Source organism: Delphinapterus leucas, chromosome 5 (assembly GCF_059928025.1).
Source record: "Delphinapterus leucas isolate spDelLeu-1000000601 "Yukka" chromosome 5, BTC_Dleu_Yukka2, whole genome shotgun sequence".
Classification (NCBI taxonomy): domain Eukaryota; kingdom Metazoa; phylum Chordata; class Mammalia; order Artiodactyla; family Monodontidae; genus Delphinapterus; species Delphinapterus leucas.
The window spans coordinates 100,824,751-100,847,899 of record NC_143133.1 but is presented as its reverse complement, the minus strand read 5'-3'; the positions used below and the strand labels follow the sequence as shown (position 1 = coordinate 100,847,899).

The 23,149-nt window shown below is 37.0% G+C and overlaps 1 protein-coding gene across 25 annotated transcripts in view; it reads right to left on the bottom strand.

The window, feature by feature from the left end:
• PTPN13 (protein tyrosine phosphatase non-receptor type 13) overlaps positions 1–23,149 on the bottom strand; it is a 264,276-nt gene that overhangs the window by 107,388 nt on the left and 133,739 nt on the right. For 21 of the 25 annotated variants that reach the window (XR_016393354.1, XM_022561623.3, XM_089912233.1 and 18 more), the window contains 10 exons: positions 19,909–20,131; positions 16,268–16,342; positions 15,972–16,146; positions 13,905–14,058; positions 13,356–13,494; positions 12,366–12,518; positions 9,273–9,455; positions 6,453–6,615; positions 327–744; positions 89–186 (listed from right to left, as the gene is read on the bottom strand). Coding sequence is in view for 24 of the 25 variants with exons in the window: in XM_022561623.3 (XP_022417331.1) it covers positions 89–186; positions 327–744; positions 6,453–6,615; positions 9,273–9,455; positions 12,366–12,518; positions 13,356–13,494; positions 13,905–14,058; positions 15,972–16,146; positions 16,268–16,342; positions 19,909–20,131 (1,781 nt within the window). In the remaining variant the exon portion in view is untranslated. The remainder of the gene's footprint in view (positions 1–88; positions 187–326; positions 745–6,452; positions 6,616–9,272; positions 9,456–12,365; positions 12,519–13,355; positions 13,495–13,904; positions 14,059–15,971; positions 16,147–16,267; positions 16,343–19,908; positions 20,132–23,149) is intronic. The other 4 variants (XM_089912248.1, XM_089912250.1, XM_089912251.1 and 1 more) reach the window with 2 other exon arrangements.

The following is a 23,149-nucleotide window of genomic DNA, read 5'->3' as shown; positions in this document are numbered from 1 at the left end:
AATAATTTCCTGGTAATTAACACTGTCTCATTCACTTCATTATGAGCAAGAGGTAAGGGAGAAAGAAGGTAAGCTTGTTTATGCTGACCTACAACATATGCTTGACCAGGGTCTTCAAAGGATGAGGAGTCTGATTCCTGTTTCCTCCTTTCAGGACTTCTATTTAAACTTGCAACAGACTTTGAACTAAAGAGGGAAAAGGAAGGTGGGGGGAAGTGTCAGTGTAAAAAAGTATGATGAAAATAATAAATTGTCAAAACAAAAACAAAAGTAGGAAATGCAGAATTTACAAATATGTAGTTTGGGTTAGTTAAGTATGTTCTTACTTATTAAGTTTTGTGAATCCTGCCAAAGATTCCGTATCAGATCTCGCCATCTGGTGAAACGGTTTTCCTACCAACTCCGCAATGGTTTGTGGTGGGGATTCCATGTTAACAATGACATTTTTCCGATGAGGATAGAGAGAGGCCTGACTCAGATCGTGGTATGATTTACTCATCCCTCTAGGCTTTTCCTCCCAAGAAGCTTTGTCACTCTTCTCTTTTGCACTGTTTTGCAATGGCTGGTAAAGCGACAGCTCTGAGCAGGATAGCCTCTTCAGAATCTCAGCTTGAACTGACAGAGGTCGAACGGCAAGTTTGTTCAGGGTGCTGCTGGCCAGACTACCAGTGCTGATTGCTCGTCCCATATTAAATCCTCTAACGGACTCTGCTTGGAGATTCAGGCTCCTAAATGAAGCTTTCTCTACAAGGAAACAGGATTGCTTTACACGATGAAAACACCATAGAACCTTTTATGAGAAGAGCTATTTTAATAAATAAAAAACAGCATGCAATTTTTAATCATTTTGATTGCCATCAGAAGTAGGTAGCTTTCAAAGAGTGGCAATCGAGGATTTTAAAAAGGAGGTTGGAAGATTCTGGTTTTCATACCATCTCTCCATCCTTGTAGCTTTCTCACAGCCAGGGCCTGGTCAGAATTGCCTTATTTCATCTAGTGATCTTCCTGGATCTAATAATGTTTGGGTTTCATTCAGGCTTGCTGACCCCAATACAGTTTTCAGTTAGGAAGGAGAATGACATTTGACAGAGAAAATTTTATCGCTAGTAGTGTCTCTGCTAAAATACCAGCAAACCAAGGATGGGGAGAGGGAGAGATAAAACCTGGATAGGCCAATATAGTGAGATCATGCCTGAAAAGAGCTGTGCAGAGGAGAGTTTTGCCCAGAGAAAAAGTTCTTATTATATTTTTAAAAGCTTATGGCAGATTGTGGTGATGTTCGCACAACTCTGTTAACAATGTGGATATACTAAAACTCATTGAATTGTGCACTTTAAGTGGTTAAATTGTATGGTATGTGAATTAGGTCTCAATAAAACTACTAAAAAACAAACAAACAGGGCTTCCCTGGTGACGCAGTGGTTGAGAGTCCGCCTGCTGATGCAGGGGACACGGGTTCGTGCCCCGGTCTGGGAAGATCCCACATGCCGCGGAACGGCTAGGCCCGTGAGCCATGGCCGCTGGGCCTGCGCGTCCAGAGCCTATGCTCTGCAACGTACCGCAAAACAAACAAACAAAAACAAAACCCCCAAACCCCCAAACCCCCAAACGGAAACAAAAGCCTTTTATGGCCTATTTTCTGTCATTTCATTACTGTGCCAATATCACCTCCCCACCTTCTAGACTTTTCCTGATTTAACTGAGGCCCAGGGGCCACAAGAGAACCTCACATTAGTTGTCTTTTTTGTTTCTGTTAATTAACATGATTAAGGAGCTGGGGTTCTCTTTATGCTTAAATTCCTTTCACTCCTAAATACATATCCAAAGTATTCTTTTAGGGGTCAAATTTAGAGATACCTTATAACAAATGATTGGCTATTCTGTTTTGTGAGAACAAATGTCATGTCAGTATTGGAACATTTGAGGCTATAAACGAAAGCACTGCATCACAGAATTTTGCCATCAAAATCCTTTCATGTATATAAAGGACCAGAAGCATAGAATTTCAAATGGTTTGGCTGTTCATGCATTAGTAATCCACATCACAAGGCACCCCAATTGGTCTCCCCATGGAAAGTACCAATACAGCTTGACCACTATGTAAAACAGCTGCGAAAACTTGTTTTTTAAAAAGAGAATGTCAAATGTTGCTGATTTAGATCTTAAGATTCTGTTTCATTTATCTTCTAATTCCTAGGGAGATTAATAATCAATATTTCATCTCAGGTGTAAACAGATAGGAAAACAATGCAGCTCTTTCATATTCATGCATCAGAATGAAGTTTAAATAAACATGTCTCTTGAGGACACAGGGAGGGAAGGGGAAGCTGGGAGAAGTGAGAGAGTAGCATTGACATACATACAGTACCAAATGTAAAATGGATGGCTGGTGGGAAGCTGCTGCATAGCACAGGGAGATCAGTTCAACACTCTGTGACGACCTAGAGGGGTGGGATAGGGAGGGTGGGAGGGAGGCTCAAGTGGGAGGGGATATGGGGATATATGTATACATGTAGCTGATTCACTTTGTTGTACAGCAGAAACTAACACAACCCTGTAAAGCAATTATACTCCAATAAAGATATTAAAAAAAAAACATGTCTCGGGCTTCCCTGGTGGCGCAGTGGTTGGGAGTCCTCCTGCCGATGCAGGGGACACGGGTTCATGCCCCGGTCCAGGAAGATCCCACATGCCGCGGAGCGGCTGGGCCCGTGAGCCATGGCCGCTGGGCCTGCTCATCCGGAGCCTGTGCTCCGCAACGGGAAGGGCCACAACAGTGAGAGGTCCGCGTACAGGAAAAAAAAAAAAAAAAGAAATAAGGAAATTTCCTATATAAATGTAAATGTCCTTACAAAAGGGGAAATTAAAAAAAAAAACATGTCTCATCACCAGGAAAATTCAACATTCTTTCTCTGAAGTACAAGTGGACACCAAGTTAAAACATAACAATTAAAAAAAACCCTATTGTTTTAAAATTCCCAGTATAATCTTTAGCTTCAAATAAAGAGTTTTTATGAGAGCAGATAACATTAATTCTATTTTCTTTTACTTTGAGAGCAGACTTTATTCAAAGACGCAAAAACTGAGTCTTAAACAGATTCAACTACTGGGAAATGCCTCTATACCCAAAAGTTTTCTTCACCCTAAAGGAAAATGTAGACCAAACTGTGGCAGGCATAGGGACCACCAGTTCAGCTTAGGTTATATCTGTTTTGTAAACATACCAAGGATTATGCTATTCAAATCCATTCATAGCTCATTCCTGGGTAGAATTTAAAGCATTGCACATATCCATGGGATGGAATAATAAACCACCCACTTATCTACTGTCCTACTGCCCTTCACCTGGAAAGGATTCCAACATGGACCACCAGGATGGGAAAGGACATTAGAATGAACCTACATCCTATTACTAATGTTTCAAATTTGAACTCAAAGTCTTTGTTAGTTCCACACTCAGTCTGCAATCCACACTGTGCTACTATTCAGTCTCTTGTACTTGTTTTGTATTTCCTTATATCATCAACTAAATTGTATGCTCTTTTGAGGAGAGAGGCTTCATTTATTTTTGTAACCCACAGCACCTAGCATGTAGCAAGTGCTCAGTAAATGATTATTAATCTTAATTCCATGCAAATTAGTTCTTTGGAAACTTATCAAATAGAAAGACTACTGGATTAGGAATTAAGAGATCACGTTCTAGTCTCCTTTGACTTCTAACTATGAGGTTAAGTGAGACACTCTTTTCTCTGAACCTGTTTCCTCATCAGTAAAATTTTGGACTTAATGGCCTCTAAGGTTCTTTCTATCACCCATATCCTATGACTCTAAAGAAGCAACATACACTTGTGACCCCATCAAACTCCAATAGATAACACCGGTTATTTTCACTTGTCTAGTACAGACAGTTAAATAGGCAGGTAGTTACTTCTAAGCTGCTTCCAAGCAGAAAATAATTCCTTTCGAGGCTTAACAAAATCAGGGAATAGATGTAGATAATACCATCTTAAAGTCCTTTTACATATGAATTTAAGGATACATAGTTGTGTTCTTAGGGGGAAAACTGAGATATGTAGAACATTCCCACTTCATGGGTGAAGAAAATGAGACCTCAAAACGTCAGTTCCTTTCCTAAGGTCATCCTACTACTACTAAAACTAGTGGTAGTCGTGGTAAAACAATGTTGATGATAAGAAGGATAATGAATATTTATTCAATACTTATTTTGTGCCGGCACTTTTACATGTATGAATTCATTTTGTCTTCACAATAACCTTATGATGTTGGTATTATCATTATGATAATCATTTTACCAGATGCGGAACTAAGGCAGAGAGTTTGAGTCGCCTGCCCACGGTTTCAGAGCTTGCAAGTGAGAGAGCGTGGTTTGAACACTGGCAGTCTTGCCCCACAGTTCATGTTCTTAACTACCACAATATATCATTGAAATGTTGAGGGCGGAAAGCTGGTTCATAGTTTTGTCTTCTGACTCTTCACTATAGCACCCTATACCACATCTACAATAATGTAACCTTCAATTTTTCAATTCTGACTTGAATAGAATATTAATCTAAGTAGGCATATCAATGACTCTCATAAGTTTATTTCACTATACTTTTTAAAAAAAATTTATTTATTTTATTTACTTATTTTTGGCTGCGCTGGGTCTTTGTTGCTGCGCGCAGGCTTTCTCTAGTTGCAGCGAGCGGGGGCTACTCTTCCTTGTGGTGCGCAGGCTTCTCATTGCAGTGGTTTCTCTCTCTCTCTTTTTTTTTTTTTTAACATCTTCATTGGAGTATAATTGCTTTACAATGTTGTGTTAGTTTCTGCTTTATAACAAAGTGAATCAGTTATACCTATACATATATCCCCATCTCTCTTCCCTCTTGCGTCTCCCTCCCTCCCACCCTCCCTATCCCACACCTCTAGGTGGTCACAAAGCACCGAGCTGATCTCCCTGTGCTATGCGGCTGCTTCCCACTAGCTATCTATTTTACATTTGGTAGTGTATATATGTCCATGCCACTCTCTTTGTCCCAGCTTACCCTTTCCCCTCCCCGTATCCTCAAGTCCATTCTCTAGTAGGTCTGTGTCTTTATTCCCATCTTGCCCCTAGGTTCTTCATGACCATTTTTTTGTTTTGTTTTTTAGATTCCATATATATGTGTTAGCATACGGTATTTGTTTTTCTCTTTCTGACTTACTTCATTCTGTATATTTCACTATACTTTGAAAATATATAAGAGCATACAAATTTTTTAGCAGAGCAAAGCAGGGAAAGAAAAGGAATAATGAGATTACAGCAACAGTTATCATATTGTAGCATGCATAAAATCACTACTGAGGAAAGCCTGTTAAAATGCAGATTCCAGGGACCCAATGCCGAAAGACTGTGATTCACTAAGTGTCACATAGGTTTCTGGAATCTTCATTTTTAATCAGTATACAGCCCCTACCATCTTGATTCTGAAAGGCTGAGAAACATTTATTCATAGGTTGCCATCACCCCAGTCTGATCCTACATGGGAAGTTTCGGATAAAGAATTCATAGGGCTCTGCTGCACAAAGTCATCAGTGCCATTACATTTAATTTTTTAATCAAATTCTTGATTAAAAAAGTGTTTCACTGAAGTCTATAAGAATTTAATATGCAGAACTAGACTTTCTACAACTTTAATCTCTACATGTGGTCTTGCAGAGTAAGCTTTAAATATTTCAGTTCTGATTGAGATATTCTTCAGAGCTAAATTGGTTTCTTCTGTTGGTTCCTTTTCAAAAGGAACTGAAACCGCTCTCCTGAGCACTTATATTGGTACTATGGTTACTCACGTCAGTCTCAGAACAGGGACGTGACCAAGTAAAACTGAAATCTGTCACCCCCAAAACTGTTATGGTACCTGACTTCCCCATTCTGGGTGCAGAGTCCACCACCCTGTTTCCCATGTTCTTTCCCTTATCTGGAAAGCCCTTCCATTTGTCGTCAACCTACTTAAGTATTTTTGTCCTGAAAGTTCCAATTCAAGTGCCACCACTCACATACTCTATCCTCTGATCTCCTTTTCCTCCTGTAGTGTATATCAGAGACTGTACAATATAACCTGTTATTGAAACCTTGACCCTCTATTGTGTATTACTGTTTCATGTTTGTTGGTCTTATCTCCCAGTGTGTAAGTTTACTACGGGTAGAGAATGTGTCTGAAACTTTTACAATATTTACATCAGCTAGCCTAACAATCAGCACAAAATAGTTCAATAGGTACTCCCTGACTGATGAGGGGTGCTGTTTTCAAAATAAACATGAAGTTGACATCTCAGCTTCATTTATGACACCTTTATGAACTTGACTTACATACCTTGTCATTTTCATCCTAAAAGTGGAAGTTCTTTTAAAGTTTGTGGCAAAAATCATGCATCTACCCTGGAGTCATCTGACACAGTTTGCTTCTCCTTACCGATATCCTGGGCATCTTGGTTGCTCTGTCTTGCTCTCATTTGCAGCTGGAACTTATGCTGGGAAGAGCAGAGGTGCAGCAGGTACTGGCATGTCTTACTGTTGTCTGTCTGGAAGGCGTGTTTTATTCCATCTGATGTATTCTGCAATGTGATTTTCTTTTTCTACAATATTAATCAAGGGTATTTAAAATTAGGATATTTTCCTATCACTTCATTGCATGACCAAATTTTAGAAACAATGAGTAAGTACAGATATTATTTTTACTTCACATTATTAGGCATGAATACTCATTGACCTATATCTAATATAAATATAGAAAAATATAACTCTGTATTATTAGAAATTTAGGAAATAAATGAAATTAATATTATTTGCCACTTTTAGAAACTGTAGCCTAAATCAGATTGTATAGACTGTATACCAGCCACCAGCAAGGGAAACAGTTTCCTTTAAAGATTACTGATATTTTGAGTTTACTGCAATGTTTACAAACACCAAAACTATTTGAAAAAGAAATTACAAGAAATATATGTTCTACAGTCTTAGATTAAAAAAAATGAAGTTCAACAAAAACTGATATTGATATGCAGTAATAAGCACTGTGATTCAGTCAAGAAAAATCTTGGTGGCATGAAGGCTGGGATGGAAAATGTGGGAAGTTAAGGAAAATGCTGGAATGCAGAAACACCGGATAACATAAGTGCTGGGCTGAGAGATGAAACACATCAATATTTAGAGACAGTGATTCTTGCCAAATTCTGGGAAAGGAAAAGAATCATTAATCAGTTTTATCTCCCTGCTTCTTAAAAATGAATGTTTCATATGTAAGAGGACACCCTGAAATATTGCGACCTATGTGGTAAGGCTTGCAGTGATCCATATGCCTTAAAAGACTAGAATTCAACATGTCAGGGATCTAAGACTAATGTCTCTGGAGAATTGCTCAAGCCCAGCTAGATTCTACTGTAGCTCTTGGCCTCTCTACTGTACAAATTATTTCCTCTATATCATGTCCCTTGTCTTGTTGTCAAATGCAGAAATAGGCTCAGACAAGTCAAATTTCATAGACTCACAAAAGATATGATAACAGAGTATTACTCAAACTTCAATCATGCAGGTGCCATCTTCATAATTCCTGGTCTTAAAAACAAAATAAGACTATTAAATTCTTGCTAGATGTTGTTACCAATGAAATCTCGGGGACCCTGTTCTCTCTTTCTTTAGTAAAGGAAATCAGCAAGTATTAGAGAGGAGTTAAAGCTATAGTAGCACCAAGCTAGTATCCTGACTACCAGTAGCATTCCTAGTAACTCTGCAAATAGTTGGGGAATTTTTCTCCTAACAAACAGTGCATTTAACCACTATCAAGTAATTCCCAAGGATGTTGAACTCCACAGTCGTAAAGCTGTACAGGTTTGAAACAAATCATAAGGATAATTGATCCTAAGTGTTAACTGATGGACTGGACAAGAAATGTGCCTAAGGAAATTCAGTTGTAAGAGATGAGAAGGGCGAAGGGTAACTTATCCATCTCCCCAGAGGCCAGTGGAAGAAAAAAGGAGAGTTTAAAAAAGAGAACTCTGTGTTAGAGAAAGAACTACAGGATAAACAAGTTCTGTTAGAGACAGGAATAGTTTGCAGGGAAATGTGGGCTATTCTTATTACTGGAGATCTTTAAAAATGAGCTAATCACAGCTAGTTCTATTTTTATTGCAGGGCTGATGTGATAGCTGGTAAATGACGGCTGAATGCTGGATGATTATTTGATTTGCTGCCCTTTTAAAACTGGTCCAAATTAGATTTGTATTTAATTCATCAAGGTTTCCTCTAGGCACTTGCTCTGCCAGCATTTTCATTGGGGAAGGTAAGTTAAACCTAGGTAATTTCCTGATCTTGACAATCTTGGGAAGATGAGGATGGTCTGGGATTTCCTGAGAGAATACATTATTATGTGGTAATCTTAGTGGTATCTCTGGGCTTCACGGGAAACCAACCAACTAACCCTCAGGTCTAGAAATGATTCCAAAGGTCTCTAGGTTGAAGATTATCCACAGTCAGTTGGGACTTTGATATTATAACCTTATAAATTTTGTTTGTTCTGGTGAAACCATATTTCAGCCCAAATATAAACTAAAGATGTCAGTAGTCCCTGAATACCATTAGGAAAACAAATACCTGAACAGATTTTTGATTTACCTCTGGGGTTTGATAATCACACTTCAATGTTCAGATTTTCCACCTACTTCCAAAATCAAAATATGCCTTTATAGTTATCTTTCATAAACATGATTTTCTAAAAATTGCTTTCCTAACTTTATCTCCAGAGACTACACACTAAAACTTAAAACTGTAGAAAGTCCTGAGGCTAGTTCATAAAAGTCAGTAAATCTCTGGACCACTGAGATTCAAATACAGTTCTGTGAGGGACCTATTACTAAACTAGACAAAGTTCACTGGGGTTAAGATAATTATCAGTCTTAAATACATTAGCGGGTTTTCTCCATGTGAGAAGTATTAGTACCCTAGAATAAGTTCTGAATTAACAGAGAAGTCAACTTGGTTGTAATTTAACTAAAGTTAATTGAGCATATAACCAGCTAAGAATTCTTTTAAAAATCACCTTCTGAGAAAACCAAAACCAAAATCTCAATAATACTTCCCACAACTAAGAAAGAAGAGTTAAATAGTATTAAGACATATAAGCCCTACTAAATGCCAGGGTTTAAAGTTCGCTTAAGAAAAGTCAATTAATATGTTACATTTGAAATCGACAACACCAATTTAAATGTAGAATCAAGAGAGGTTAAAATGGACATACGGAAAAAGAAATTTTCTTGGTTTCCCTCCATGGAAAGCGAAGGACCAATGTGCGAACTCCATTGTGAACCTCAAACACAAGGACACCTTTAGAACAGACTCCAAGCAGTATTCCCGTTTGTGACTTTTTCTCAGGGTGCACCCGGTGAAAATGAACTCCATATTCTGTCAGTCTTTGGCAGACCTGTTGGAACAATACCATAACATAAAAATGCACCTTGGAAAAGGTGACTTAAAGATACAGAAGTTGTACCAATGTCGTTTAATATGGAAAGGATAGTCTCTTAAACAAATGTTGCTGGAACAACTGGATATTCGTATGCCAAGAAAATAAATCTTGACCCTTACTTTAGCCAATATATGAAAATTATCCCCCAAACGATAACAGACTTAAATACAGGAGCTAAAACTAGAAAGTTTAGAAAATATTTGACTGTGGGTTAGACAAAGATATCTTAGACGGGGCATAAAAAGCAGGAACCACAGAAGGAAAAATTGGTAAACTGAAGCTTCATTAACATCAGAAACTTCTGCTCTTCAAAAGTCAATGACAGGAAAAACAAAGGCAAGTCACAGACTGGGAGATAAGGAATCGTATCTAGAATACATAAAGAATATGTACTTCTCAGATACAAAATAACCAGATACAAAAATGGGCAAAAGATTTTATTAGACACATCAACAAAGAAGACATATGAACAACAAATAAACACGAAAAGATGCTCAAAATAACAGTAATTAGGGAAATACAAATTAAAACTACAATCATAAACCACTGCTTACCTTATTTCAATAGCTAAAATGTAAAAAAAAGAAAACAAAACTAAACATACCAAGTGTTGTTAAGGGTGTAGAGCAACTGGAAATCCCATACATTACTGGTAGTACTATAAAACTGTACAACCACTTGAGAACAATTTGGCAGTTCTGCAGAAGTAACACATACACTTACCACAGATCCCAGCAAACCTAATGGTAGGTATTTACTCAAGAAAAAGAAAAATCATATGTTCATGCAAAAATGTGTATTTGAGTGTTTAAAGCAGCTTTATATCCATCAACTAAAGAAAAAAAAACAAATCGTTGCATATCTGTACAACAGAAAACTACTCAGCCATAATAAACAAACTACTATACACACCACACATGGGTGAATCTCAAAAGTATTATTCTAAGTGAAAAGAACCAGACACAGAAGACTATGCAATATATGATTCTTTAAATGAAATTCTGGAAAAGAATAAAATTATAGTGATAGAAAGCAGATCAATATTTGCCAGAGGTTAGGAATAGGGGGGAAGGGACTGAATGTAAAGGGACATGAGGGAAATTTTTGGTGTTGGAAGTGTGTTATATTTTTGGCAAACTTTTTATTTAAAGGGCTAGATAGGAAACATTTTCGGCTTTGTGGGTCATATGATCTCTGTTGTAACTACTTAACCCTGCTGTTGTAGTGTGAAAGCAGATACAGACAATAGGGAAACAAATGAGCATGGCCGAGTTCCAATAAAAGTTTACTTATAAAATAGGCAGACCACAGTTTGCTAACCCTTGTTCTTTATCATGGTTGTGGAAATGGTTGCTCAACTGTATATATATTTTCAAAACTCACTGAACTGAACATTTAACAGTGGTCAATTTTATTGTATGTAAATTATACCTCAATAAAGCAGATTTACAAAAAGATATAAAAGGTTTTCAGAGGCAATATAATATATAGCAGAAGGGTAACCTTGGAAGGGTATATTAATGAGATTTAAAAAAAAATTCTTAGGTTAGAAGAAAGATGCTCAAGCTGAAGAGAAAAGGAGTAACAGGATACATTATTAGAAGGAGAAGGGCAGCCTACTATGCATTAAGCACACTACTTATATGGGGAAAACTGAAGCTCAGAGAGGTTAAAGTACATTGTCCAAGTTTACCCAGCTGGTTGAAACAAGAATTCAAATGCAAGACTGTCTGAAAATCCCCATGCAAATTCTTTCTGCTGTGTTAATCTGTCTTCTACCTTTATTAATAAAAATATAACATGATATTTACTTCCTACAAGTATAAACATGTAATAACCGAGGAAAAAAATAAGTACATAAGGTAATGTCTTTAAAAGTAGAGTCAACTTAAAACAAACCACCCTGCCTTTCTTACCATAAATCCTAGATTAAAGGTGGTATAAGTCTGTGAATGAAACCCCTTTATAGATATTTGTAGGGTTGGGAAACTTGGCTCCCTTCCCTTATTATGGAGCAGCAAATCTAAGGCATGCTGTTACATCCTGGGGAGCTACAAGAGGAAAATATTCTTTTCTTTTCTTTTCTTTTTTTGTCGGCCATGCCACAGGGCATATGGGATCTTAGTTCCCTGACCGGAATCGAACCTGCACGTCCTGCAGTGGAAGCAGGGAGTCTTAACCACTGGACCACTGGGGAAGTCCCCCCAAGAGGAGAATACTCTGGATTTTCTCTTCTCAATAGAATATTATCATATATTTGCTGTTCACACTGGAAGTTTGCATAGTACTGTCTTTTCTAATCATAAATGCACTGTTATTCATCTGAGGTCTTATAGGAACATGGTGGCAGAACTGAAACTATAAATCAATTTTTCTAACTCCCTTCCCCCGTGTGAATTAGTTGGCATTAATGGAAAGACTATTTTTAGAAGATATAATTGAATCTTAAGCTTTTTAAGAAAAAACAAAGCAAAACAACTCTAGAATTAGTTTCAACTTGCTTTTCTTATCCAGAGAGTCACAAAATCCAATTGTTTCTTCTTTATAATATATCTTGATTTTGAGAGTATGAAATAGGATAAAAGCATATAATCCATAGCCAGATAGATACGGGTTCAAATCATAGTTTTGCTCCACATATCAGCCACTGACTTTGGGAACATTACATTTCCTCTCTGAGCCTCAGTTCCCTCTTTTACAAAATGAGAATTAAAATACCATGGTTTTAGTCAGGAATAAATGAGCTGAGATAAAGCATATAGCAACAGTTATTGGCACCTGAGCTTTTAGATGTATGTCTTCCAACACTTCTTCCTTACTTTGAAAAAGATGCAAAGTTTATCATTTGTAATCTTGCACGCTTACCTTTAAAAATTCTAACTCTGTCTCTTTTTCAGAAGCTCCCACATAGGTATTATGCAATTTCGGTAACTCTTCTTTAATATAGGATAAATCAAGTTTCTCCATCACTCTGGGAGGTAAATAATGCTCCAGTCTAAAATAAGACACACCGTGAACCTAAAAGGAGAGTGTTTGTGTAAGAAATTCTGTTTGCCCTCTTCCTCTTATCTTAAAGTTCTTGCCTCAACAAGAGATAAGGTACTCCTATTTATACTTCTCTCTGAGGAATGAGTTTTAGAGAAAGTGCATCTGTCTTTCTCTTTTTATTCAGTGAAGTAGAATGACTGAACTTATCAGCAAGCTTGAGGAGAGACTGACAATCAAAGGCCAAATGTCACTACAGTTAAGGATTAATGTTGTGAAGGATGCCGCTTGAGTGGCACAATCTCTTCTTGCTCCCTGCTTCCTCTTAGGTCCACTTGTATTCAGGTGCATTTGGCCTTGAACATGTGCTCTCCATACAGTGAGCTCTGCTGGGTTCTCAGCCTATCACTGCATGGATCCATGTGGAAGATGGAAGACCCCTTTGATCCAGATTTGGCTGGTAACCCTTATGTCTAGTATCTGTTAGTTAGAAATAGGGAGAAGGAAAGGTAAGTGCTAGATATCCCCAAACTCTGAAACAGGGTAATTTTTAAACAGAAAAAAAAAGAAAGGAAGGAAGGGAGGGAGGGAGGAAGAGGGAGGGGGAGAGAGAGAAAGAGAGAGAGAAGAAAGAAAGAAAGAAAGAAAGAAAGAAAGAAAGAAAGAAAGAAAGAAAGAAAGAGAAATCCCACACTGCATGGTTTGAAATAACCAATATACACGGGGAACTCGGTCATTCTGAGGCACCAAACTAGCCTCAAAAATCTCCAGATATAAACAGCAAATGCCTCAACCAGGTTTAGTCTTTAACCATGCCGAGGATAAGAACACCAATGCAAAATTTGTCCTGGAGAAAAAAATAAATCCTACCTCTGGTTGATAATCTCCATACTCAGCTTGTAGAGCCAAGGATGCTAGTAATAAAGAAGTCTCATCATCACAGTGCATCCTCTCCTCCAAGATATCTTTTCGCAGCTGAAGATAATACTGATGACAGGTCAGAGTATGTCTGGGAAAACAAACACATACACAAAACATCTAGGTTTTTGATCTTGAATCTTGGGGTGATTTTTTTTATTGGCATATAAGTTTAGTTGCCCAGATGGCTTATGATTAAGCATAAGAAATTAATAAACTATATTGAAGGAAATACTTCTTTTATGATAAAGAAGACTTTATTATTGATCAGAATAAAATAATTCAGAATAAACTAATAAGCAATGATAAATAAGACTTTATCATTGATCAGAATAAAATAATATCATTGATCAGAATTCAATAATTCAATAATAAAATAATTATTGAAAATAATTATTTCAATAATTATTTGAAATAATTCAGAATAAAGTAAATCAGTAAACTAAAGGGTCAAAACACCAGGGGCCAAAAAGAGAAACATAGAAACTCTTGTGTACTCACTGTATTAGACTAACATCATCCATGAAAAATTTAATTCGAAAAAACAAAGTAAAATTAACAGAGGCTTTGCTCTTTTTCTTTGGTTCTTCTTTCCATCCCTCTGGGGCCACTTTGGTTAATTTTAGATCAGGATCAACAAAGAAATATTCATTATCTAGAACAGAATGAGAAATATTCAGATAAAATAAAAATACTTTCATGTTTTCTTTTAATTTCTTCATTTTTCGGTCAGACTTACACAAAACAGTTTTATACCAGAATAAAACAGGATTGTTAAGAAGTATGACAGGGAATTCTGAGGCACTGCATATGGATGGGAGGCAGTATGGCTCAGTCTTTTATAAATGAGAGCTCTGAAGACAGACAGATGTGGATTCAACTCCTAGCCACATCATTTACTACCTGTGTGATACTGAATAAATTATGTAACCTATCTAGACATCAATTTTCTTGTCTGTAAAATCAGGATAGTGCTAATTGCTACTTTTCAGGGTTGTTGTAGAGATCAAATGACATAATGGTTATAGAATATTTGGTAGTTTAAAGCATGTGGCACATGGTAAGCATTCAATAAATATTAGCTCTATTTATTATAGTTGAGCTACCATTGAAACCTAGAAGGAACAATAATCATTTTATTTTTAGTTTTAATACATCGTTTAATTCTTGATTCTCTCCAAATAAAAGATTAGTCAGTAAGATCTGACTTATCCAGAATGTTTAAGAAATTAGATACAAAATTAGATACAAACTTCTGACTAATTGAATATTTTTATACAGATAGTATTACATGATTAGTCTAAAACTGTAATTAGTAAAGTGATCGAACATCAATAGGCACTAATCGAATATTTATTGGATGACTCTACAAAATGAATTATGAGTGTTTAAGGAACAAGAATTCAATAAACTAAGTTGAAAGACATATTTCTTGTATGACAAAGATGGTGTTATCCTGATCTTGCAGGGTTTCAGGGTGATTTGATCCTTCAATTATAATTTATTGTACTTTGTTGTCAAAGCTTTTTAAGTTAAATTTTGAGGTAAACAGGAATCTGAAATATTGAAGAGTAATTTATAAATATAGTAATATTAAAGAAATATTTATTTAAACCCAGATCCAAAGGGTTTCTTTTTGTGTAAAAAAAAAAAAAAACTAATTCTTTTTTTAAAAATGTATTTATATTTTATTTATTTTTATTTTTGGCTGCATTGGGTCTTTGTTGCTGCGTGTGGGCTTTCTCTAGTTGCTGCAAGCAGGGGTTACTCTTCGATGCGGTGCATGGGCCTCTCATTGCGGTGGCTTTTTTTGTTGCAGAGCATGGGCTCTAGGCACATGGGCTTCAGTAGTTGTGGTGCACGGGCTGTAGAGCACAGCCTCGGTAGTTGTGGTGCACAGACTTAGCTGCTCTGCTGCATGTGGGATCTCCCAGACCAGGGCTCAAGCCCATGTCCCCTGCACTGGCAGGCAGATTCTTAACCTCTGTGCCACCAGGGAAGTCCCCAAGGGGTTTCTTATTGCTATGACAATTCTAATTGATAAACAGCAGCAGTTTCTACTGAATCTGTGTTCTGAGACCCCCATGGTTGTGAACGTCACAGGTCAGTGGATGTAATGCTTAAAAAATGTGAAATGACTTATTTTCCGTCATCAACTGACAACATTTAGGAAGACACTGTTTCTAGGATAGTAAGCTGAAGAAGTTGATATGGAGATTCAGAAATAGGGTCCTGTTATATATTCAAACTCATATTAGCAGAATACTAATTTCTAGAGTACATATGTAGGCAAAATTATGGTCCCCAAAATAACAATTAAAATCTATGTTTATATAGTCAATGCCAGAGAAAAATCTTCATGATCATGTACAGAAGATGCTAAAAAGACACGGCTATTAAAACAATGTACCTAGTTAGGAAAAGGAAGGGAGTTCCTAACTCCTACTTCTCAATGCTGACATATCCATGTAGTTAATATTTCCCAAAAGAAGGTTAGGCAGAACAGATATAGGAAGTCGTTGTTGCCAAGTTTCCATACTATACCCTGAATTTAAAATGCCTTGGTACCTTTGAGGGTAGCTAAAGCAAACAAATGATGTTCCACTAAGCCAATATGGGCCACAAGCATATCAAACACATCTTTACATATAGTTTTGGTATCACAAGTCAGTTCCAGTTTCTGTCCACTCAGAAGCATTATGTTTACTTTTCTTCGGTTATCCTCATTCTTCCCTTTCTTGGTCTACAATTGAAAAAAATGAATGGAAGTTATCGATATAAACATTATAAGAATTTTACTGTTTTAAAAAAATCATTACTAAAATTATTTTCTAAAAGTGACACCAAGTGGTTTTATTACTTACAAGGATAGACCGCGGCAAATCCAAAGATATAAATGGTTCAATCGTCATTTTCACAAACTCAGGGCCAAAGAAATTCTGTGAATCACAGAAGTAGAATCAATAGTTTTTATCATTTATTCTAGCTCTTTCCTTGAAAGGAAAATAATGTAATAATAATAATAATAATAAACAACTACATGTAAGGCCACCATATTAGAACTAGTAATCTGAAACAAATGTAAAAACTTTCGATAAAGAAGTATGGTGGAATTTGCCAAGAGCGGGAATGGAATATGCCTTACACTAAGTGTGAATAGAAGTTCTATCAGCTTCATTTTCTACCAGCAACATAAAATATAAAGCCTGGCTTTATATTGTTTTACGTAAATAAAGGTTTTCATTTTTTGGACTCCAGGTAGACTCAAACTCCCCCCCAAAAAAATAGCAGTCTCAATTACTGAAGTAATATAGAGTTGTCAAGTTCACATAAGGATTTGGTTTAATAATGCTAATGTGTAAAGTTATTGAACAGAATTTCATTATTTCAGAGAATGATATTCAATTTGCCCTAAAACAAGTCTTAGTTATTGGACAACATCTATTTTGATATTACAAAAGACACCTCCATCTGTAATCAAGTTCTGGGAATCCGGTACTTTTTTGTTCTAATTAGTGACAACTAGGGATATTATAAGTATCATAGTCTCTGCTCCCTATTGCTGCTTCTAGTAAGAAAATAATATCTCAGGAGCTGGGGAGAGTAGAGTCCACATTCTGCATTTACTTCTTTTCAATCTACTCTTTCCCTTTACGTCTTGTATATCCAGGGTTTTCTGCCTAGAGGGGAGAATTGGTTGAAGAGATAACTTAAAACAAGTTATATTCCAGGAGGGAGCAGCATTCAGAATAGATGGAAAAATTATGTCCAAATGGGCAAAAGGTAGAATGAACACAGGGCTAATTTTTAGGCCAAAGGCAGGTGGTGTGTGCGGGGGGGGCGTGCTTTCGTGCATGCATGTGTTTGAACTAATGGGGGGTTACTGGAGTTTTATTTTTGTTGGTTTCTTCTTTGCATTTCACTGTACAGTTCATTTGGTTGCTTGATGTGGGAATTCTATCCAACAGCCAGGTGTGGAACATGTGACAGGTACCATTTAAGTAAAAGTTTAACAGTAAGCATTTGTTAATACTCAACGAACCAGTAGGACACATTTTAAATGAGAATAGAAACAGAGTAGAAGAAATGAAAATAGTCTGCCATGGAAAACACAGAATTTGATACAGATCAAATGAGGCAATAGAGTATGAACATTAAAAATTTGTCTGCATCAAAAATAATACAGAAAAAAAAAAGAACTAAAAACTTATGTTTGGGGAAATAACATTAGTTCAACTGTGAAATTGTTCCTCCTAATACTAGTACTATTTTCAGCCTCAAAAATATAGCCTTCCTACTCTTTTTATTTTATTTACTTATTTATTTATTTGGCTGCACTGCACGGCTCTCAGGATCTTAGTTCCTCCACTAGGGATCAAACCTGGGCCCCCTGCAGTAGAAGCGCGGAGTCCCAACCACTGGACCTCTAGGGAATTCCCCCTTCCTGCTCTTTTTTTTTTTTTTTAGAGGAAACACTGTGTGGTCCTTCAACGACCAACAGTTCAAATTCTCTAGTCATTGATATAGCACGTCTCTGATGAGGAAAGCACACACTGACTGACTGAAAGGAAACACAGGTTTTTAGTGAGATGACACATAACAGTGGCATACTATAAAGGTAAAAACTCTCTAATGAGCCAAAGTTCTGCATTAGCTCTCTGAAACTATGATTTTAGAAAACAATGTGTATATATGGTGCCTTTTATGCTTTATGTGGGCCTTTAATCACTGGAAGCCTATGCTATCCTGCCTATTGCTTAATTTTGACAAATGTATTGGTTATAATGATAAATTGATGAAGCCTTATTGAATTTCTTCCCTTCGGCTTGAAATAAATTCAGTTGTATTTCACTGGAATCTAATAACTTTAAAATTAGACACTGTCTGGGCTTCCCTGGTGGCGCAGTGGTTGAGAGTCCGCCTGCCGATGCAGGGGACACGGGTTCGTGCCCTGGTCCGGGAAGATCCCACATGCCATGGAGCGGCTAGGCCCGTGAGCCATGGCCGCTGAGCCTGCGTGTCCAGAGCCTGTGCTCCACAACGGGAGAGGCCACAATAGTGAGAGGCCCGCATACCGCAAAAAAAAAAACAACCAAAAAATTAGACACTGTCTTATAAATTACAACCCAATTCCACATTTTAAAAATTAGCATAATGAGACACAAAGTGGTTTAAAAATGTACATAAAGACATATTATTAGAAATTGAATTATTCGAAACTGAATCCAAGTCTTCTAATTTGTAGTTCAGTGTAATTTTCACCATACAATACTGTTTCTTCTCCTTAGAAGACTATGAGGAAAATTTGAATTCTATCAATTTCAGGGTATACAAATATGCTTTTAGGAAGATTCTTTGAAATAAGCAAGAAAACCCAAAACAGAATAAGATAATATACTTTCTTAGTGTAGGACTAAAAAGAAAAAAATCATTCTAGATTTTATCACTTTCCTAACATTTATTTTGCTTTTGAAGAATTATTTGTAAAGGAACAATACAAATGAGATACTGCCTCATCTATCAAATTGGTTATAATAATAAAAAAAAGAATGATAATATCAGAGTCGGTAAGAATATGGTGAAAACAGACATGATCAGAGGAAACATAAATTGGAAGAAACTTTTAAAGGGCAATTTGACCATATGTATAAAATATCTTAAAAGGTATTTGCCTTTGACTTGGCTATTCTACTTGGAGGAAGTTATCTGCAAAGATTTCGCTATAAGGATGTTCTATAGCAATTACAAATTAGAAACATTTTAAATGTCCAATAGCTGGAAACTGATTAAATAAATTATGGTACACAGTACGTTCACATAATGGAGTACTTTACAGCCCTTAACGATAGTATTAGAAAAGTTGTAAAATGTTCATGATATTTTATGAGAAAAGACTACGTTCATTTTGAGCTTATGCTTATAAAAATATAGAGGATATATATTGAAAGAAAAATAAAGCAACTAAACACATAAAAGAAAAATTCCCCACAGACACAAGATTTGTTCTTTCTTATCTTTGGATATTGTAATATGAAGATATAATGCTTGGAGATAATGCAGTCATCCTTTAACTATAAAGAGAATTACTGTCAAAATTCTGAGAATGGCAGAGCAGAAAGATGGAATGCACTTGATAGCATTCTTGAGCTTCTGAACCACCTCTGAACTCTCTATCTCTGATATTCTTGGTTTGTGGGATAAAAAATAATCCCCCACAATACTGAATAAAGCCAGTTGACTTTAGGTTCATGAATATATTTTTAAAATATACAGTTAAGATACTCTAACTCCATCTAATGTTTTTTTAAAAATGAAATCATGAAAACAGCTAAATATTTATTTTAGTATCAACCAACAAGATATTTAACACCAATGGAAACTAATATGAGATTTCAATTTTAACTACAGGCAACCTATAGGATACCTATAGAATTTTTTAAAGTACTTTGTATAACATTTCCCTGTGAGGCCAAGTTTAGGTGCAGTAACCTGAGAATCAACTTACTCTTAGTTTTCTTTGGGTCATGGCTGTTTCTAGGGCCATTTCTCTTAAGGGATCCCTGGTGATGTCAAGCATGGAAGCTTTGAGTGTGTCTCCTGGATACAGGTTCAGTCGAGACTGTCTAAGGGCCATTCTGGCTTGCAGCTGCATCATTTCTTCTTCTTGCCGTTTTAGCATAATCTCTTGATTAATTAAGTTGCCTTCAAGGGGTGTTTCATATTGTCTGCTATATAGAAGAGAAAAGTAAGGGTTGGGAAGAAAACAATTACTTTAAGTCTAAACAATAAAAAGTCATGTTAAGTAAGGTATCAAGAATGTAAACGAACTTTATTTTTTCATTTCAGAAGAACCATTGCAGTAATATTTCAGTCCTATTTTTAATATATTAATATAGTATGGTGTCCCACTTGTAGGTAGATCTACATCCTTCACCTCTTCTCTTAACATCCCAGCATCTTCTGAAAACTGCTTCCCCTGCAGTTCTCTCAGATCGGGGCTGTTTTATTCTCATAATCTTGCACCAGTGGGCCGGGACATGCGATAGAGATTCCCCGTGATTTTTGTTTCAGCTTCCAGATCATTACTGACCCGTCCTCCAAGAGCCCCCAGCTTCTCTGAAGTACATGCTATGAACTCACACCATCCACTGCTCTGCTTTGCTCTAGACATTGTCCTGTGGTCAACTCCCCCTTATTCATGAAAGATTTAAGTGGCTGACTCAGCGGTCTTCACCACTACTGCTGTCATCATTCGTGGTGGTGTGACAGAGATCGAAGAGTGCTCCAACACCCTGGCCTCCTCCACCTCAGCCAGCAATCTACACCCATGGTTATGCTGGCTATTACCAATAACTGCACCACTTCTAAAATTTCCTGTTTCTATCTTTCAATACCCTCTCTATCTAATCTCCTTATTTTTTCTAGCTTACTTCCTCTTACACTCCCCTTCAAATAATTCACCAACTCTATCAGGAATTGTAGTCCATTGACTCTACCACTTTCTATTAACCCTCTCTTGCCCTTACACTGCTTGAATTCTAAGGCCCATCATTAAAATCATTCTTTTGCATTCAACCTCAACTCTCATGAAACTGCAGAACCATGCTGACTGATCTCAGTGGGTTCTTAGCACTGCCTGGTGATTAATTTTCTTAGAGAACTATTTCATATTTTCTTCCTTGTCTTTTCTTTTCAAAACTCCAGTACTTTCTCCCTCGTCTCCTCTCAACTGATGAATTTTCCTCAGTTTTCTTGGTGAAATAAGGAGCAATCAGGAAGTAACTTCCTTATCCTTCTACCACTGGACTTTCTAAATCCACATCCGTATGTTCTGCTGTCTTTTTCTGTTACAACGGATGGATCTCCTGCACACTTATACAGGCGTCAAACCTCTACCGTGCATGGGATTCCAGACCTCTCCCCCACCCAAAGACTTCGCTCCTGCAATTACCCTCTCACATGCATCACTAGTCTCATGCACTAGGTTATTCTCATTAGCATACAAACATGCTGTACTATTTTCTACTTAGAACAAAAAAATCCTCCTTTGGTTCCACATCCCCTTTCAGATTCTGTCTCATTTTTCTGCTGTCTTTTAGAGTAAATTTCTTCAAAACTGTCCTTTAAATTTTATCTCCATTTCATCTCCCACTCTCTCTTGGACTCAGACCAATAGTTTGAGTCCTTACCATTTCACCAAAACTAGTCACAAAAATGACTACCTTCTGTGTTACCAAAGCCAAAGGATAATTCTTAGTTTGCATCTTACTTGACCTCTAAGCATCATATAACATGCAGCTGCTTAATCATTCCTCTTCTTAAACATCTGACTTCTGGGAAACCATGCTCTTTTTATTTTCCTTCTACTTCACTGGCTCCTCCCTCTCAGTCTCTTTTGCTGGATCCTCCTTCATTTCTAATCTCTTAATGTTAGACTGCAACAGTGCTCAGACCTCCAGAGTTTTCTAGTCTCCACAGTCTTCATACCTACCTGATCTCATGTAGTCACCTAGTCTTAATTATCTTATATTCCCATAACTCCAGGCTCTCCCCTGAATTCTAATTCTACTCACCTGCCTAAGTGAGTGTTCTACTTGGATGTTAACATGCATCTTTAACCTAACATGTCTAAAACCAAATTCTTGATACTTTTTCCTTACGTGCAACCTTCTCTCAATCACTCACTGGTTGCTTAGGACACAACTTGGAGTCATTCTTGATTCCTCTTACAAATCCCACATCTGAATGACCAGCAAATCCTGCAGGGCACAACCTTGAAGAAATCTGTATTTGAATCTTCTTTACCACTAGCAACCTAATCTGTGCTGTATGCAGCTCAAATGGAGTACTGTAATTGCCTCCTAACTGGTCTTTTACTCCTGCAAACTGTTCTTCACAGAACAGATCAATTCCATTAAAATGTAAATTAGATCATGGCTCTCTATGCTCTCAACCATCCAATGGCTTCCCATTACACTTAGAATAACATCTGAAGTGCTCACCTTAGCTTTTGAGGTCTGATATGATTTGGGTCCTGGTTACCATCCACTCTGCCCTTCACTCATTCTGCTGCCTTCTGTGTTATGCTGCCCTTCCTGCTATTCCCCTAACATGGACATATCTCCCCTACCTCAGGGCCTCTGCTCTTGCTGTTCCTTTTGTCTGGAACTCTCTTCCCCCTGATATCTGCATGTTTTACTTCCTTGTTGCAAATAGTTTTCTTTTCATATGTCGCTCCTTGGGAGAGGCCTCCTCTGATCACCCTACCCTATGAAAACTAGAATTTGGACATCACACACCTGTAGTTTCTAACCCTTTAGCCTGATTTATTTTTCTTCCAAGCACCATCACATTCTGATGGTGCATTACTTACTTGTTTTTTCAGTGGTTTACTGGCTATCCCTCAGCACTAGAAAATCTCTTTAGGGACTTCTTGATCTTGTTCATGACTCCATCTCCAGTACCTATAAGTACCCAGTACATGGCAGGTACTCAATAATCATTTGTTGTGCAAATGATTGAACATGATTTTATGGCTCACTCTCACTTAATGGGGTCAAGGAAAATGGTAAGAATTTGAATCTTTACATTTTAACTCACACCTGTCATTTTCATCAAATATATTAGCCTTCTTGTTCAAATTATTTTATACCAGGGCTACAAACAGGTAGCAAAAAATGACTGATCATCACTTTATCTGGCCCAACACAATATCTGGTAGAAATTCCTATAAAGACTGAAATGTT